General features: G+C 42.6%; 1 protein-coding gene across 3 annotated transcripts in view; it reads left to right on the top strand.

Annotated features, from left to right (window-relative positions):
- Window positions 1-18,556, top strand: part of dnah1 (dynein, axonemal, heavy chain 1) — a 31,372-nt gene that overhangs the window by 902 nt on the left and 11,914 nt on the right. Inside the window, exons 2-54 of one of the 3 annotated variants that reach the window (XM_035631342.2) lie at window positions 965-1,032; window positions 1,244-1,420; window positions 1,518-1,599; window positions 1,761-1,929; window positions 2,203-2,353; window positions 2,466-2,598; window positions 2,688-2,819; window positions 2,948-3,182; window positions 3,318-3,472; window positions 3,574-3,785; window positions 4,091-4,389; window positions 4,610-4,760; window positions 4,850-5,043; window positions 5,204-5,429; window positions 5,582-5,701; window positions 5,805-5,887; window positions 6,030-6,171; window positions 6,442-6,597; window positions 6,684-6,882; window positions 6,986-7,239; window positions 7,467-7,679; window positions 7,857-8,021; window positions 8,121-8,242; window positions 8,468-8,573; window positions 8,674-8,853; window positions 8,991-9,131; window positions 9,257-9,420; window positions 9,548-9,661; window positions 9,750-9,938; window positions 10,038-10,143; window positions 10,649-10,762; window positions 10,844-10,993; window positions 11,281-11,367; window positions 11,490-11,676; window positions 11,769-11,860; window positions 11,991-12,145; window positions 12,253-12,430; window positions 12,526-12,720; window positions 12,853-12,972; window positions 13,161-13,319; window positions 13,427-13,528; window positions 13,618-13,758; window positions 13,975-14,135; window positions 14,259-14,416; window positions 14,580-14,753; window positions 15,140-15,318; window positions 15,540-15,770; window positions 16,039-16,235; window positions 16,362-16,497; window positions 16,632-16,840; window positions 16,959-17,130; window positions 17,928-18,119; window positions 18,344-18,454. In XM_035631342.2, the coding sequence (XP_035487235.1) occupies window positions 1,244-1,420; window positions 1,518-1,599; window positions 1,761-1,929; window positions 2,203-2,353; window positions 2,466-2,598; window positions 2,688-2,819; window positions 2,948-3,182; window positions 3,318-3,472; window positions 3,574-3,785; window positions 4,091-4,389; window positions 4,610-4,760; window positions 4,850-5,043; window positions 5,204-5,429; window positions 5,582-5,701; window positions 5,805-5,887; window positions 6,030-6,171; window positions 6,442-6,597; window positions 6,684-6,882; window positions 6,986-7,239; window positions 7,467-7,679; window positions 7,857-8,021; window positions 8,121-8,242; window positions 8,468-8,573; window positions 8,674-8,853; window positions 8,991-9,131; window positions 9,257-9,420; window positions 9,548-9,661; window positions 9,750-9,938; window positions 10,038-10,143; window positions 10,649-10,762; window positions 10,844-10,993; window positions 11,281-11,367; window positions 11,490-11,676; window positions 11,769-11,860; window positions 11,991-12,145; window positions 12,253-12,430; window positions 12,526-12,720; window positions 12,853-12,972; window positions 13,161-13,319; window positions 13,427-13,528; window positions 13,618-13,758; window positions 13,975-14,135; window positions 14,259-14,416; window positions 14,580-14,753; window positions 15,140-15,318; window positions 15,540-15,770; window positions 16,039-16,235; window positions 16,362-16,497; window positions 16,632-16,840; window positions 16,959-17,130; window positions 17,928-18,119; window positions 18,344-18,454 (8,370 nt within the window). In that variant the 5' untranslated portion in view covers window positions 965-1,032. Of the gene's footprint in view, window positions 1-34; window positions 1,033-1,243; window positions 1,421-1,517; window positions 1,600-1,760; window positions 1,930-2,202; window positions 2,354-2,465; window positions 2,599-2,687; window positions 2,820-2,947; window positions 3,183-3,317; window positions 3,473-3,573; window positions 3,786-4,090; window positions 4,390-4,609; window positions 4,761-4,849; window positions 5,044-5,203; window positions 5,430-5,581; window positions 5,702-5,804; window positions 5,888-6,029; window positions 6,172-6,441; window positions 6,598-6,683; window positions 6,883-6,985; window positions 7,240-7,466; window positions 7,680-7,856; window positions 8,022-8,120; window positions 8,243-8,467; window positions 8,574-8,673; window positions 8,854-8,990; window positions 9,132-9,256; window positions 9,421-9,547; window positions 9,662-9,749; window positions 9,939-10,037; window positions 10,144-10,648; window positions 10,763-10,843; window positions 10,994-11,280; window positions 11,368-11,489; window positions 11,677-11,768; window positions 11,861-11,990; window positions 12,146-12,252; window positions 12,431-12,525; window positions 12,721-12,852; window positions 12,973-13,160; window positions 13,320-13,426; window positions 13,529-13,617; window positions 13,759-13,974; window positions 14,136-14,258; window positions 14,417-14,579; window positions 14,754-15,139; window positions 15,319-15,539; window positions 15,771-16,038; window positions 16,236-16,361; window positions 16,498-16,631; window positions 16,841-16,958; window positions 17,131-17,927; window positions 18,120-18,343; window positions 18,455-18,556 lie in introns of those variants that run through there. The other 2 variants (XM_035631341.2, XM_035631340.2) reach the window with 2 other exon arrangements.

Raw genomic sequence — 18,556 nt, forward strand, 5'->3', positions numbered from 1 at the left:
ATTGTGTCTGGGGGGGGGGGGGGGGGGGGGCGGCGGCGGTTAGAGCCACAGTATGTTGACATTTAACTCGGTGAATTAAGGGTCTATGTTGACCAAGAGTTGTGTTTTGTTACCCGTCGAGTTTGAATGAAGTGTGTTTGACAACGAGATATCAAGGGGATGAAGCTGGTCTTAGTTCGGTGGAAGGGAGACACTTGAATTCAGCGGGTGTGTTTTTCAGCTTAATAAGGAAAATAGGTGTAGGACTATTCCCTTTCTTTCGTGCACATGTCATCCTATCAGCTGTGGCCTGTGTGTGTGTGTGTGTGTGTGGCTCAGAGGCTCAGACCTGCAGCTCTGATATCTACATCCATGACACAGACAGAGAGCCGAGGAGAGAGAAACAAAACACAGGATAGCCGAGGAAGAGAGAGAGAAAGAGAGGAGGGAGATAAAACAAGATGAGGGAGGCCATAACTGAGGGATTATCCCAAGAGGCAACCGGAAACATCCCAACTGATGATGCAGAAACAGACAGCAGCAGAAGATGGAGAGACAGACAGACAGACAGATAGTCGAGAGACAGACAGAAAGCAGCAGATGATGAGAGACAGACAGACAGATGGTCGAGACAGACAGAAAAACAGCAGTAGATGATGGAGAGACAGACAGATGAATGAGAGACAGACAGAGAGTCTCTCTTTTTCTCTCTGTGTGTGTGTGTGTGTGTGTGTGAATACACATTTTGCAGATTGCTGTTTTTCCAATAAATGATTCATCTTCAATAGCTTACTATTACTATTACTAGCAACTACTTATATATATTTAACATCACACTTTATAATTCATCTGGAAAGTAAACAACAGTTTTTCAGGTACACATTTAAATTTTTCAATGATTAAGACATGTACTTTGACCAGAGTGGATAAAAAACCCATCAAAATGGAGCTTGTTTATCAAAAATAAGCCACCAATGTCCTCAAGTCCTAGAAACGCCAAGAAGTGTGAGGAGATCAAAGGGGAGGAAATCGAGAAGTGTGAGAAGATCAAAGGTAACAAAATCAAGACGCGAGGAAGTATGGAATGTTTCCTGTTTACATTTTCAATATATCCATCATGTGTTTAGTGCTGGACAGAAAACAAACATAACTCACAGTTAATCGTTCACATTTTACATGCAGTCCACCTTAAAAAGCAGGTAACAGGATTCTGAATCCAGGCTTCTGTGTTAACACATGAAACATTTTTTCATTCTGCTACAAGATGGAGGGCAAACATTTGCCTGGTTTTGGGGAGCGGGTGCCTCATCCCCCCGGCAAACCTCCAGAGCCCAAGCCTCCAACTCTAAGTCATAGATACAAACTCCCTCCAATCAAGAAATGTTTCGTAAAAGAACAGCCAGGCTTCTACTCAGGCGTCATCACCACATTCAAGTTCCAGGTAAAAAAAACATCCCACTATTATTAAAAAACCCATGCAATCTAACAAGCTTCTGCTTTGCTCCAATCTAAACCAAGAGTAACTTTTTATTGATTAGCCTCCAACAGTGGGACCTGGGGTCCAGCAGAGGTCACAGGGTCAATCCGACCCTCAGTCAAGTGCGAGCAATTCACAGAGAGGTGAGATACTGTGTATTACATGACTTTTTACTTTGAAGTAATTATTTCTGATATGCCAACTCTTTCCATTGATAAGAGGGAGATCTTACCCTGAAAAAAAAAAAATATATAAAATATATGTTCTTTCTACAGTCTTTGTCCTTCTACACTGTTTTCTGTAGAGACAACCCTCAAGTCGGACCAGTGCGAGCGTGTTGAAGAGGATTATCACGGACCTGTCTCACACATATCACAGAACTCTTACTTCCGCAGGGGGGGAAATACTCCCAAGGTGCAGATAGCCTACCAAACCATTCCTGGCAAGATACCCCGCAAGTTACAGATAGAGAGGTTTGTGCTATTTGTGTTCACCGTATATGATAAAAGAGGACACTTAACTTGTGAGGCTCTCAGCTTATTGCACGCCCTGTATTGATCACACTCTACATGCTGCAGGACCAAAATTTGCTGGTCACATAAAAGTAAGACAATAAGCATTTGGGACAAAGTAGATATTTAGCTATTTTCCATACTATACATTAGCTGGTAGTAGGGTCCGTGATTTATTTTTTAACTGCCTGTTAATATGACTTATTTATACTCTTTTATGTTGTTTTCTTGTAGACGTCGAAGGGAATACTTGAAGTTAGACTTTGAAAAGCTCCTCGAAGAAAAAGGAATCGATTCTAATCTTATAATACCAAGAAATCCAAACAGCAGTGATGAGCATGTGATCACACCGTGCAGCCCGTTGTCACCCTATCTTCCACTGGAGGTCGGTCTGTTACAGTCTTGTCTATGGCATTTTGCCTTATGATTACAGTTACATCTTGCATGTTGGGGTTCGGCACCACTCCATACTTATTTTTCATGCATTTATCCCGCAGATCTTTGACAACGAGGAGTATGACTGCCGGACTCCAGACGACTGGCTTGCCCTGGGCAATGTTGAAGGATCACCTGATCAAAAACCTTTACCCGCAAAAGCACTGCTGCCTACAGATGACGCAGTTCCTTTTAGTAAGATGTCCTCAGAATTTTACCGTGTGAACAGAGTAAATATAAACATTGTTTTCAGGCTTTGATGGTAACTCTCTTGTCTTTTGAAGAGGACACCAAAACCTCCTGGCAGGAGCACAGCTGGCAGTTTGTGGGGGTTCTTGACTACAATAGAAAGAAAAGGCAGTACCTGGTGCAGAAGTTTCATGAAAACGGCGAACTGACAGAAGAAAGCAAAATAGGCAAATCTCCAGTATTTTTGTTGTCTTTGAACCATAATAAGACAGTATTTCCTCTATATAATTGTCTCCGTCACCCACTGTTTGTCATGTTAACTATACGTATGCCTTCCATCTCCCTCTGCAAGCAGACACTAAGTACTTGGTACCCAGGATCAGACTGTTATTCAGTGCTGAGGACCCACGTATCTTTATTGAACGGATTCAGTTTGCCCTACGCTTGAGGGAAAAGACAGAGGCTCTGCTCCTCTACCACTTGTCTGTGGATTGCATGCCCACCTGGAGCGGAACGCCATCCCTTGATACCCCCAGTCTCCAGCGTATGAAAAAACATGCTCTTTCAACGCCTGGACTAAGGCTAAAGAAGTGAGTAATGTCAGTGTCATGTTACTGCTGTAATTCACCCCGTGTTCAGCATGTTTTACTGTTTCATCATAGCGCTTACAGAGTTCAAAATGTCAACTGATGAAAGGGTTAATCAAGTGACTATCATGTGTCCAGGTTGGAGAGGTGTGTAGGCGACCTGGAGAAAGAGATCGAACTGGACTATCAACGTGTTATGAACCGCATGAGCTTCGACATGGTTGTGATAAGCCACTCAGAGTTCTCACACATCACCATGCCAAAGAAGGACCCTGAGCATGTACCACAAAAAGGTGAGTCAGTTTGAGTCAAGATTTCATAGAAACGTATGAGCACCCAAATACTTTCTGCATTCAACCCCAGCAACTAAATACTGGGTTGTATTTATACACAGGGTGCATTTCAGTTCCTCAGTTTGCCTATGAGAAGATCAGAGCGGAATTTGTCTTCCGTTCCCTGCTGACACAGCCAGAGGTCATCTGTGCGTTATCTGAAATATGGTCTGAATGCAACAAAGTAGCGACAATGAAGCTGTTCAATGTCACCTCGGTCAAACCACTGCGCCTGGAAGAGTTTGAAGTCCTCCAGTCTCAAATGCACACTCAGGTATTATATCATCAAGGTTGCTTTGAATGATAGATACAAGTTAAATGCATAGCTTGTTAAATAATAGATCATCAGGACTATTGCATTTTGAAATAGGTCCAACAACAAATTAACAACTTATTTTTTCTAGATTACATAGTACTCAGAAAAAAGGAATGCATGTACATTCATTTTAATTTGACAATGGTTACATTGTTTGGCTGATGTTATCCTGGGAATAAGCAGACAGACAAACCACGCTGACATAAAAGACACCTGACTTCCATGAATAAAGGGGCATCAAATTTTTTTCGTGCCCTCTCCAGATAAGCCTGTATCTTCACGAGTCATGGAGGGTCACGCTGACCAACAGCATCCGCTCCAACCTGGGGAGCATCGGCCAGGGCGCATACAACATAAATGAGTCTCTCTGGGAGATGTACAAATTGTCCAAGCTCTACAGACTGATGGCGGTGGTGCGCTTCAGTATGCAGGACTCCCTGCGCTACCTCGTGCAGGATTCGCTGGTCAGCCTGACTCACCTTCTGATGGACGCCTGCCAAAGTGTGCTGACCTGTCCTCAGGATCTGGTCTGGGGAAACGACCTCATCAGTAGCCCGTACAAGTAGGACAGCATACACATGCACATGTAGTATAAACACACATGGGTACATATTTGCATGCATAGGAACGTCCTAAGCCTTTGTGCTCATATACACCTTTTTTTAATTATCCTGACATCAGTTATATATCATCTACTCAGATCAGTTTTATGTGACATCATCTACTGCTGCGTTAAATATTTAGAATTGTGTTGATAATTGTACTCCATTGTCCATATCTAGGCCAAAAAAGAACCCTCTGTTCTTGGTGGACTTGGTTCTGGACCAGACTGAGGTTCATTACAGCACGCCGGTGGAGAAATTTGCGACATCTGTTGTTAATCTGTTTGATAAGGGCATTCTGGCCACGTACAACGTTTCAGAGCTTGATAAGGTAAAATAAAATCTGCAGTCACCTCAATCATGCGGCATTAAGTTGAAAATTACAAAGGGAATTAACTTATCCTCTTTTGTCTGCACAAGTTTGTGATGCAGAAGTTGTTCATTGGTGACGATCCGTTGCTCGTGTCGGTGACTTTGTGGGAAACAAAAGTGACTGAGCTAAGAGAGAAGATCCGCAATGCTCTGATAAAAGCAGCCATACCTCTCGTGGCTTATGCTGCTGAATATGAGGAACATTTAGAGCTGTACAACTTGGACATGGAAACATTTCTCAAGTAAGTTTCTTTAAGTGAAGTTTTCACAACTCCCAGTCACAAGTGAAAGGGCGTGTCTTCACATTTATTGTACTTTCAGAAAGCGTTCCCTGTTGAATGAAACCATTTTTTTCTTCTCTATGTTTCCCAATTTCTGTTATGACTCTATTTTTGCCACCAGTGGTCAGGCGTCTGCGGAGCAGACATCTCAAGAAGTGAAGAAAGAGGTGGAACAACATCTCAAAGAAAAGGAAAGGATTGAACGCTCCTTGCCATCCTCCATCATGATTGGTCCATTTAATGTCCGTGTAGAGGCTGTACGCCAGGCGCTCTGTAACAAAAGAAAGGCTTTAGCCAATGCAATGTTGCAACGCCTTACTCTGAAGCTACGCAAGAAGATCGATGATGTAAGTCATTTGATTAGCGCCCAGAAAACACAACTATTTCAAAATATGTATACGGTGTCAGTATCAAGTGTTGGATACAGAGGATCCACATTTAATTCCATCTGCCTATTTAATTTTCTTTTGCTTTGAATGGTGTTATCTTGTGTGTGTAGGCGTGTGAAGAGTGTAACATTATGAGCAGAAAGTTACGTGAGAACCCCGACACCATTGAAGAGCTGGCTGAAAAGAGGGACTGGATGAAACAAATCCCGGGACAGCTCAAGAGTTACAAGGTACAGGGATGGAATTGTGAAATGGATATTTCTAGCATTCATATTCCAATGAAGGTATGTGTTGTCAGTAACCCTTATTTTTTTCCCAATATGTCCACAACAGGAAATTATCAGCAAGATCCTATCCGACTATGAGCTAACAGAAGAACTTTGCTACTGTCTTCCGGATGAGGATGCAAATAAAAAGTATAATCATCATGTCAATCAAGAAAAAATCTGATATGAACATTTGAATAATATGTTCTAATATAGGCTCTGATGTTGTTAGAGTAAATAGAAGGAACTGAGGAGAATTTAAACTGATTTGAACTGTTAATCATCTTTGTAGGTGGACAGCGATCGGATGGCCTCAAAAGATAATCAGCCAGATTGAAGCAACAGCCGTCCAGCATGTGGAGGATGAGGAGCGCTTCCGCAAGATCCAGCTAGTTAATCAGAACAGCTTCGAGGAAACCCTGGACTCTCTACAGGTCAGCTGAGCCAACTAGGGCTTTGTATTTAATGACTACTTACTATAGTGTCAACTAAGACCAGGCGCCCGCTATACGGTCTGACCATTGAATATGTCTTGAAGTGGACCAGTGGTTCTCTATAATGACTTGTCAGCAGCTTGCCAGTGTTTTTTTTTTTTTTAAATCCCGTACTTTAACCCGTGTTTTTATCTCAGAAATAGTTTTGTTTATTTTCATCGACTTGAGATGGTATTATTAGCTTATAAGTCACTCCAACTGTATTCATAGATGCTGGTTGCTGGGTTTGCGAGCCATGCAGACATTAATCATGCCCATGAGGTGGCCAACGAGGTGAGGCGTACAAACAAGCAGCTCAAGGAGTGTCAGAATTTGGCCCAGACCTACAACACCAGAGAACGTCTGTTTGGTGCTCCTGTCACGAACGTGAGTGAAAAACAAAGTGCATCAAGTGTAAAAGTTTGTCATTCAAATTTGTCTTGGGTTTTCTGACAGTAAAACTTTTATTACAGTATGATCATCTACAAAAGATGGTTAAGGACTTCCAGCCTTTTAAAGACTTATGGACCACCACCTCTGACTGGCTACATTGGCATGAGTGCTGGCTCAATGACCCGCTGTCGTTCATCGACCCTGAGCAGCTTGAGCGTAACGTCACAGATGCCCTCAAGACCATGCACAAGTGTATTAAGCAGTTCAAGGACATTCCTGGTAGGTGAAACATGTATTACCGGTGATAGAAGTGTATTTGTCTGTGTGGTGAGGCTGACCTGTTGTCTTCTTGGCCAACTCTCTTTGTCTTTCATGACACAAGACTGCCAGATGGTGGCAACTGCGATCCGCAGCAGGATAGAGGAGTTCCACCCCTACATCCCTCTGATTCAGGGCCTCAGGAACCCGGGGATGAAGAGTCGCCATTGGGAGTTGCTTTCTGAACGCATTCAGATGAAAGTCAAGCCCAAAGCCAACCTGACCTTCTCCCGCTGCCTGGAGCTCGGCCTGCAGAACCATGTGGACGACATAGCTCATGTGGCTGAAGTGGCTGGGAAAGAGTACACCATTGAGCAGGTACCTTTCAACCAGAGTCATACTCATATTCAGGCTATTTTTATCCTCCGCATGAGCCAAATGAAGAAATTTAAATGTAAATTCACAATAGGAGACTTGAGAGAGAACATTTTAAGCTCCATTCAACTCTACTTAAATGTCCTTGCTGATGCACATTGTCAATGTGGGAATACATACAATACAACTTTTGGCTGCTATATTTTTTTTTCCCACACCTTCTTACCCAGGCCCTGGTGAAGATGGAACAAGAGTGGGCGCCAATACTGTTTGATGTGCTGCCTTACAAGGATACAGGCACCTACATCCTCAAGAGCCCAGATGAAGCATCCCAGTTGCTAGACGACCACATTGTCATGACGCAGAGCATGTCCTTCTCTCCCTTTAAGAAATTCTTTGAGGGCCGCATCAACACCTGGGAGAGCAAGCTCAGAATGACTCAAGTACACACATGAGCACACATACACACACACATACACACACACACACACACACACACACACACACACACACACACACACACACACACACACACACACACACACATTCACAGGCATTCTCACATTGTCATGCAGTGGCTTACAGTATGTTGTGCTACTGCCCTCTTCTGGTGCTTGCAGGATGTGCTGGAGGAGTGGCTGACTTGTCAGCGGTCCTGGCTCTACCTGGAGCCCATCTTCAGCTCTGATGACATCACCCAGCAGCTGCCTGTGGAAGGAAAACGATACCAACAAATGGATCAAACATGGAAAAGAATCATGCTATCCGCCTTCAATAATCCAAAAGTCAGAGCTTCATATTAAAGGGCAGAGCTTTGAACAGATAAAAACGATGCTTGTGTTTGTTGTTAACTTTCAATGTATGTTTCTGCAATGTACTTCAAGGTGATTGAGCTGTGTCCTGATGCGCGCCTGCTAGACAAACTGCAGCAGTGCAACACACTTTTGGAACAGGTGCAGAAGGGTCTCAGTGAGTACTTGGAGACTAAACGAAGCTCCTTCCCCAGGTACGCCACCTGTGAAAGAGTCCTCAAAGTACTTTTGGTCAACAGTTTCTGATTGTGTTACTCAAAGATTTATCAGTCTGTTGATTTCCAGCAAAGTTTATAATTAAGTAAATTTCACATGAGACCCCCCATCACCAATAAGTGCAAAGCAAAAACCTTTTTGCAGCTTTATATCGGCAAAGCGATGATACCAAGAGAAGCACTAAACAGAATATTTGTCTGTAGGTTTTACTTCCTGTCAGATGATGAGCTCCTGGAAATTCTTTCCCAAACCAAAGATCCCACTGCTGTTCAACCACATCTGCGCAAATGCTTTGAGAACATTGCAAAGGTTTGTTTTGCTTGGTTTGTTCTTTACAATTGCTCTGCTTGCAGATTACAGGAAAGATAAACTTGCTCACCTTCTGATTGTCCCATCCCCTGCTTGTCAGCTTAAATTTCAGTCAGATCTAAAGATCACACATATGTACTCCGGAGAAGGGGAAGAGGTGGAGCTGTTCCTTCCAGTTTGGCCGACCGGAAATGTGGAAAACTGGCTGAAGCATGTGGAGTTGTCTATGAAGGCCACGTTGAGAGATAGCATCGAACGCTCACTCAAAGTCTACCCTGAGGTCTGCGTTCTTGACTTACAGTTTGATGGTTATGATGTGTTTACTACTCATGTATAGGTCCTTTTTTTTTTCAAGTCGGGGCATTTTGAAGGTGTCCAGCTCTTGTAAGATATATGTGTGCCCTCTTGACCCCTCAGCAACCTCGGGGAGAGTGGGTGTTGTCGTGGCCGGGTCAAGTGGTGATAGCTGGCTGTCAAGTCTTCTGGACTATGGAGGTGTCTGAGGCTTTGGAGCAGGGAGACATGGCCAACCGCCTTTACCCTCAACTACAAAGACAGGTGTGGACTTTGTATTAGACTGGCAAATATTATAAGTAAAAAAAAATATATACTCTACTGATTATTTTTCACACTTTACGGAGCATGTCAACATTCTCAACATAATGCTTTTTTGGTATGTGCAGCTGGGGGACCTGGTGCATCTGGTGAGAGGGGGTCTCTCTAATATGCAGCGAGCTGTGCTCTCTGCCCTCATTGTCATAGAGGTCCATGCTAAGGATGTAGCAGCCAAGCTGGTGGAGCAGAAGGTCTCAAGCATCAATGACTTTGAGTGGATCAGCCAGCTCAGGTTAGATTTTAGTGTTTCTTTTTTTTCCTTTTTTCTTTTATCTTGATCCTGACCTTGGAGTCCACTGCGTATTATCTTTCTTGGATATTTTGTTTGCAGAAATGAGTGATTTACTGATTGTTTGTAGGTACTACTGGGCAAAAGATGACTTGTACATCCGAGCTGTGAATGCAGAGTTCTTATATGGATATGAGTACCTTGGTAACTCTGGACGCCTGGTCATCACCCCTCTCACAGACAGGTAGACACCTAGAAGCTAGACATACCCACTCTGCTTTTGACTAAATGCCATATACTCCTTTGAACACGTCACTTTCTGACTCTCTCAGATGCTACCTGACCCTGACAGGTGCCCTGCACCTGAAGTTTGGAGGAGCTCCCGCAGGTCCAGCAGGGACAGGAAAAACAGAAACCACTAAAGACCTGGGAAAGGCTCTGGCCATACAGACGGTGGTTTTTAATTGCTCTGATCAGCTGGACTTCATTGCCATGGGCAAGTTCCTCAAAGGACTGGCCAGGTAAGAGGCGATCAGATCCAGTGTTTGGCTATTAAATGTCACAAATGTTGCTGTCTATTACAATCCGGCGGGTTTTCCTATCTGTCGTCCATTCTGCAGCTCTGGTGCCTGGGCATGCTTTGACGAATTTAATCGTATTGATGTGGAGGTGTTGTCAGTGGTGGCACAGCAGATCACTACGATACAAAAGGCCCAACAGCAAAGGGTGAGGAGCTGATTTACCAGAAATTCACACTGTGGTGTCTACTGTACTACACTACTTTAGTTTTGTTGTTACTGTTGTGTTGTTGTAATCACTGCTTGATTACAATGAGAATAAAGTATGAATATTTCATATGTTCTTGATTAAAATATATTGTTGAATAATCCTCTCCTCCTGGTGCCATTACACAGACTTTGAATCATTACTGTATACTGTGATGTAATACCAACACAGGTACTACTACATCAGCATGTTACATATATCTGAAGATGCTTATGACTTTTCGTAAACTATCTGTGATATTAGTGATATAAGTTGAGTAGCATGTTAAATATGCAAACTATACCATTATCCCATTAAAAATGAACCCCATTAAAAAATAATAATAATAATGAATTAATAATAATAATAATAATAATAAAAACTGCACATTTGTAGGCCAGTTAAACACTGAAAAGAAGAACTCCTTTGTTTCTCTTAAATCATTATGTGCATTTCCTGTTTTTAGGCGGAGCGGTTTGAGTTTGAGGGGTCAGAGATCCCTCTTGTCCCTTCTTGTGCTGTATTCATCACTATGAATCCTGGATACGCCGGTCGCACAGAGCTGCCCGACAATCTCAAGGTTTGAAGTGATGATTAAATCTTTAATAACTATATAGCACTGAGGACAAGCAGCAAATTAGATTTTTTATACTTTTCACAGGCCCTGTTTCGCCCTGTGGCCATGATGGTCCCTGACTATGCCATGATAGCTGAGATCTCCTTGTACTCGTTTGGCTTCAGTGACGCCAAAGTCCTCTCCAAGAAGATCACTGCCACGTTCAAGCTCTCCTCTGAACAGCTCAGCGCTCAGGTAGTGTGAGGACCCTGTGGAAATCAGTGTTAGAATTTGTATAAACTCCAAATATACAATTCTCACCCCCAGTAAAATGTGTAATTTGTCCATGGACATGACTGTATGTTATAATTGTAGCAGACCTTAGACTCTATTTGAATATAAAAAGATTGTCATCCAACAAATTGTTAATACAATGTGTAGAGTGTAAGGACGTAAGGCAAATACAAACTGGTAATTAATGTATGTTTATGTACTTTCGAATGACAAGAATATGTGCTGACTGTTGCTCTGTTCATGTGAAGGATCATTATGACTTTGGTATGAGAGCTGTGAAGACTGTGATTTCTGCTGCTGGAAACCTCAAGAGAGAAAATCTTGACATGGATGAGGTTAGAAATTCTTCTCTTGTTAAGTATAAGAAAAGACAGCAGGAATATTGAGTGGCATTTAAAAAAAAACTGTACCTCCCCAATTAAAATCTATTTCTTTTGCAATCTCACTGTGTCCTCAGGAGTTGATCTGCCTGCGGGCCATTGGAGACGTCAATATACCAAAGTTCTTACAGGACGACCTGAAGCTCTTCAACGGTATTGTGTCCGACCTTTTCCCCAACACGAAACAGCAGCCAATCAACTATGGCATACTTGAAGAATCCCTGCGCAGTGTATGCAACAAGAAGCACCTCAAAGATGTGGATGGTTTGTGGTCCTCGTGTTTCTTTTGAGGTGTGCTATGTTACCTGTGCTTACAGAGTAAGTAGGTGATGGTACTTTGATGATTATCATTGCAGGGTATATCAGTAAGTGTATTCAGCTGTATGAGACCACTGTGGTGAGACACGGCCTGATGTTGGTGGGACCCTCTGGATCTGGTAAAACCAAAGTCAGTCTTGTTATAGTAGTGTATAGTAGTATAGTAGTATAGTCTATGTTATAGTTTTTTATTATAAGTTGAAAGTGATTTTTTTGTCATGCAGAGTCTTCTATGTAAGTATTATCATTGTGTGTTTTAGTGTTATGAAATACTGGGTGACGCATTGACAGCTTTGAAGGGCCAGCCCTCTGTGAGTGGTGGGATGTACGAGCAAGTTCACATGTTTGTCCTCAACCCAAAATCTATCACCATGGGACAGCTCTATGGGGAGTATGACTTGCTCACCCATGAGTGGTAAGAAATACTTTGTTCTACACAAACTACAGAGGAAACAAAAAAAGATACAATTATTATTGTTGTTGTCATACAACCCCATTTGACCCTTTTCTCCACCCTTGTAGGACAGATGGTATCCTATCATCTCTTATACGTGGAGGGGCATCATCTATGGACACAGAGAAAAAGTGGTACATGTTTGATGGGCCAGTGGATGCCGTGTGGATTGAGAACATGAACACTGTGCTGGATGACAACAAAAAACTGTGCCTCAGCTCAGGAGAAATCATTAAGCTCTCAGATGTATGGTTATCCTTTCACAGTCTTGTTTTTTTTCCATTGATGTGTTGACTTTTGTCCCATATGCATCCAAATATTTTGTGTCTTCCACCTTGCAGGTGATGACCATGATGTTTGAGGTGCAGGACTTGGCCGTGGCGTCCCCGGCCACGGTGTCTCGCTGTGGCATGGTCTATCTGGAGCCCAGCATTTTGGGCCTCGTCTCTTTTACAGAGTGCTGGCTGAAGCAGGTCCCTGAAGCCTTGAAACCATACACGGAACAGCTCAGCTCCCTTTTTACCAGATTCCTGGAGGTGAGAGGGAGGAAATAACTGAGAGAGACCTGCAAGGAATCTGGAGTTTTTTTTTATTATCATAGATAATGGTTGTTATAACATTAACAATCTGTTGCTTTTTTTTCTTTCTTTGTCTGTACTTTTATACAGGACTCCATCACATTTGTCCGCACGTCAGTAAAGGAGGTCATCACTTCCTTAGACAGTAACCTTGCCTGTAGTCTACTGAAACTAATGGACTGCTTCTTCCATCCCTTTGACACTAAAGAGGTGTGAGTTTTGCTGTGTTAGAATAACCCATGATAAAGGGATATATTGATTTCTGTGCAACTGTGCTGATTGTACTAACAAGAGCACTGGTTGAAGTTTCAGCTGTGTGTCCTATGCTTAGAATCTCTTGTTCTTTGGACTAGATAGTGTTGTGTTGCTCCCCCTACCAAGCCTTTATTGTCTTGTAGGATGAAAAGCCACGACCTCAAAAGAAACTGGACCGTCTGAAGGAGCTGATCGAGCCCTGGTTCTTTTTTTCTCTGGTGTGGAGTGTAGGAGCCACAGGAGATGCGGCCAGCTGCCAGCGCTTCAGTGCCTGGTTCAAGAAGAAAATGGCAGTGGAGAAGGTCAGATCACAGTCTCTGTCTTTGCATTTCAGTGGCAAAGTATTAATTGTTGGATTATTTCTGAACAGAGGTTTGTTTTGATCAATGTAAATGTGTTTCTACTGCAGATTCAGTTATGTTTTCCAGAGGAGGGCCAAGTCTATGACTACAGGCTGGATGATGCAGGGATTAGTGCCTTGGAGGAGGATGAACAAGAGGAGGAAAGAAAAGTAAACAGATGGTGCTTGAACATACAGATTATGTATGGACTGCAGATACATATTTTTTTTCTATTGACCACTCTTTGCTTGTACTCTAGGTCGAGTGGGTCAGCTGGATGAAATACACAAAGAAAGTAGACATCACCCCAGAGACAAACTATTCTGATATCATCGTTCCCACGGTCGACACTGTGAGAATGTCTTTCCTGATGGATATGCTTCTAACCAATAAGAAACCTGTGAGTACTTTGATTGTATTTAATCTTCACACATCTGTCGACAGTTTGAAATAGATATGGTAAGAAATTGCATCACTTGTTAGTCTTCACTGAACATTTTTGTATTAAAACTTTTATTCAGAATACGATGAGAATTGTCTTAATTTTCAAATGCGTTTATTTCCTTAAAAAGGCACTATGACACTAGAGTCATATTTGTGTGTGTTTGTGATTCAGGTGCTCTGTATTGGACCAACTGGCACAGGAAAGACTCTGACCATGTCCGACAAGCTGCTGAACAACATGCCGGCGGAATTCATCACACACTTCCTGGTGTTCTCTGCTCGCACCTCAGCCAACCAGACTCAGGACTACATCGACAGTAAACTAGACAAAAGGTATGTCTGCTCTACTATACATTCAGTCTACGTGTTTCCATTTGACAACACATTTGTTTACAATGCAACAATATACTGTATTTGTGAGTCATCATTTGAATGATGCATGTGCCTGTGTGTCAGGCGCAAGGGTGTGTTTGGGCCTCCTGTAGGGAAATACTTTATCTTCTTCATTGACGATCTAAACATGCCAATGTTGGAAACCTATGGTGCCCAGCCTCCTATTGAACTTCTGCGGCAATGGATCGACCACGGAGGGTGGTATGACAGGAAGCAGATAGGTGAGCACATTAAAAAAAATGTTATGTATATTATAATATATGTTTTAATTGCCGACCTTTTGGTTTCTTTTTGTACCGACTGTACACTATTATACCATGTTTCACTTTTGATCACAATATGAATTGTGTTCAACCCCTTTTGTTCCCGGTCCTCACTAAACAGGTACTTTCAAGCACTTGGTGGACATCAATTTTGCCTGTGCCATGGGACCTCCAGGTGGAGGCCGCAATCCCATCACCCAGCGCTTCACTCGCCACTTCAACTTCCTGTCCTTCACTGAAATGGACCATGGCAGCAAGAAGAGGATTTTCTCCACCATCCTAGGCAACTGGATGGGTGAGTCAGGGCTGCTTAGTCCACGCATTAGTGAAAGAGTAGTTGCAGGTTAGAAAATCCTTGGATTAGCTTGTGGAAACAAAACAAAAACCAGAATCTCCATTTTCTTTCAGATGGAAATATGAGTAAAAAGGGAACCTGGCAGTAAGTCAGGGAGAAAGTGAAAGGAAGAATACAAGGAGTACAAATCGTATAAAATGTTATTTAAAACTCCTAAGTTAGTATAGCATGTATACTATAAAAAGACACATGGTTTGAATGTTTGTCATTTTATTTTTAAAAAAACAAAAAAAGCATCCGATTAAGCATTGTCAAGGCATTAAGTAAACTGAATTTCAAGTGAATTTCATGTCACATGTCTCTTCTATCCTGCTGCTTTTCATCAGAACCCGTGCCAGAAATCCAGCCGCTGAATGAGTCTCTCGTAGACGCCACTATCCGAGTCTACTCTACCATTACTTCCCAGCTTCTCCCAACGCCATCCAAGTCCCATTACACCTTCAACCTTAGAGACCTGTCCAAGGTCTTCCAGGGTATCCTCATGGCTGAGGCTGGCATGATAGAGGTAGTCAGATCCGACACAATGAAATTAATGTAAAAAAAACAATCACATTACTATAGATTGTAGGAATGTCTTTCTCTGCTTTAGACACCTGATCCCTCAGAAATAACTTGTATAAGCCAATGCAACAACATAAGAAATATGGAGACGTTTTCGATGAGAAGAGGCTGAAAAGGTTTTTGACCGTCTCATGTATGTTAAAGTAGAATGACTTGTGTTTTTAGGACAAGACGCAGCTGCTGAAGCTGTGGTACCACGAGAGCTGCCGGATTTTCCAGGACCGCCTGGTGTGTGCTGAGGACAGGGACTGGTTCAACCAGCTGCTGAAGGATTGCATTCAGGAGTTTGACTGCTGCTTTGAGGAGGTGGTGTCTTGCCAACCCGTTGTGTACGGAGATTTCATGATTCCTGGAGCTGACAAAAGAGTCTATACGCACATAGAAGATAAGGACAAGGTGAGTGGACCCATGACCCATGTTGAAAATATGCTAGTTGCTTTATTTTCCTGTAGACAAAAAAAATGTGTATTTATTTTGACAAAAAATCCTTATTACCAGTAATATGTCATGTTTAAAAAATAATGTCCCAGTTATGATTCTGATTAATTCATATTCTGTGTAGTATGATGGCATGCTTGGCTCTTCTGAGTGACTGTATATTTCATTCACGTTCTGTAATGATCATCTGCTTCTGAATTATATTGCATTTTGTCATATCATCTAGTTGGCAAAAGTCATGGAGGAATACATGGATGACTACAACCAGATCAGCACCACTAAGATGAAGTTGGTGCTCTTCATGGATGCCATCGAGCATGTGTGCCGCATCAGCCGCATCCTGCGCCAGCCCCTGGGCAACGCCCTGCTGCTTGGAGTGGGTGGCAGTGGGCGCCAGTCACTCACTAAGCTCGCATCTCATATGTGAGACTCTCTGAGTTACTACAGACACGAACAGGCTCAATGCAAACCTCTTGTTTATACTGACGGAGATGCAAAAACGACACCATGTGCATTTAATGGTCTTCACTGTGTGTTGTCTATATTCAGGTCAGAGTACGAGTGTTTCCAGATTGAGCTTGCGAAGAACTACGGTCAAACAGAGTGGAGGGAAGATATTAAAGGTATCATGCTAAAAGCTGGTCTTCAGAACCAGCAGATCACTTTTCTCTTCGTAGACACACAGGTAACGCTAATAACAATAATCCCGTTGTACTGCTGCACACATTTTAAATGACTCTCAGTCAAAGCATTAACAAAGACAATGATGATAAAAAGTATCACTTTTAAGTCATTCTTATATTTGTGTTAATCTGCCAGATTAAGAGTGAGTCCTTCCTGGAAGATATCAACAATATTTTGAACTCTGGAGACGTTCCCAACCTGTATGCGTCAGACGAGCAGGAGCGCATCCTGATGACAATGAAGCCCGTGGTGCTCGACCTGGGACAGCAGCCAACTAAACCCAACCTCATGGCTGCCTACATAAGGAGGGTCCGCAGCAACATCCACACTGTGCTCTGCATGAGGTTTGTAAATGTGCTTCAAAGAAAATGAAAACAAATGGATACTGCATCTCCTCCATCTCTGTTTTACCCTTCCTCCTTTGCCCATTGCTCATAGTTCTCTCCCTTTCTTCCCCTGCAGTCCCATCGGCGAGGTGTTTCGCGCACGGCTGAGGCAGTTTCCCTCATTGGTGACATGCTGCACCATAGACTGGTTCAGCGCGTGGCCAGAGGAGGCTCTGGAGGCTGTGGCCAAATCTTTTCTCAATGATCTACCTGAGCTTGAAGCCACCCCCACAGCCATGAGGGGACTGGTGAGGATACTGTGTGTGTGTGTGTGTGTGTGTGTGTGTGTGTGTGTGTGTGTGTGTGTGTGTGTGTGTGTGTGTGTGTGTGTGTGTGTGTGTGTGTGTGTGTGTGTGTGTGTGTGTGTGTGTGTGTGTGTGTGTGTGTGTGTGTGTGTGTGTGTGTGTGTGTGTGTGTGTGTGTGTGTGTGTGTGTGTGTGTGTGTGTGTGTGTGTGTGCATGCTTGCGTGCGTTGTGCATAACATTAATAAACCAAGGAAGATTAGATGACTTGACAGGCTAAAAGTTGGATATTGTAGAATCTCGGTACGGTAACTTTGACACAGATTAATGATTTTATATCTTCCTCTTTCGGCGACTAATTCTTTGTCAGACTGAGCTCATACATGTTTATGTTGAGGTCTAAACTCCACCACTGGCTCCAACATTTAACATCTAGTAACTGAGCAGACGTGTTGTACATCTGTCGGGGAGTTTTCTGATTCGAAAGTGGCCACAAGAAAATGGATTTGTAAAAGGATTTGTGAGTAGAGAAAATGGCACTGACATAAGAAAGATGAAACGTCTTCACTGCATTTAGCTGCATTTCACTGTATTACCATGGAACAATAACATAACTTTTGCAACAATTAAAGTAGGACGCTCATTGTGATGGACAATCTGTAATCAAACTACTTTTTAAATCTCTATAACTTGATTCATGTACTGTCTTTATATAAAAAGGAAACTATTGGGGTACAAATTTAAAATACTCAGATAACTTTTCATCAAACACAGTTTCTCCCTGATTGATTCTTCTCTCCAGACATTGATGTGTGTGAAGATCCACCAGATGGTTGCCAAGAAGTGTGAACAGTACCTTGCTGAGCTTTCACGCTACAACTATGTCACACCCAAGAGCTACCTCGAGCTGCTGAAAATCTTCTCAACTCTCACTGGACGCACGAAGCAGGAACTGTGTGTCGCTCGTCACCGCATGAAGACTGGTCTGGACAAGGCAAGGCACTGGCAAAAAAAATGACTATTAGAGAAACCATAACAGTTAGTATCTTTATTTGTATCTGTTCTTTATAATCTTTGTGTATTTTGCACTTTTTCGGTTACTCAGTCATCCCTACTCACTTAAGGGAATATGGATGTTTAACAGTATGAATGAATGTGTAATTTCATGTTCATATAGATTAGCACTCTTATTAGAGACACTTCCCTGTGGTCCTATAGCTCCTTAGCACAGCAGAGGATGTGAGTAAAATGCAAGATGACCTGGGGACAATGAGACCTCTTTTGGAGGAGGCTACTAGGGAAACTGAAGTCACCATGGAGACCATCAAAGTAAGGAAATATTAGTAACATTAATAGAGTAAAGCAGTTTAGCCAAACAAATAACATATACCTTTTTTGTGAATTCTCCTGCCACTGATATTCATATATTGT

This window comes from Scophthalmus maximus, chromosome 6 (genome assembly GCF_022379125.1).
Source record: "Scophthalmus maximus strain ysfricsl-2021 chromosome 6, ASM2237912v1, whole genome shotgun sequence".
NCBI classification, from domain to species: Eukaryota; Metazoa; Chordata; class Actinopteri; order Pleuronectiformes; family Scophthalmidae; genus Scophthalmus; species Scophthalmus maximus.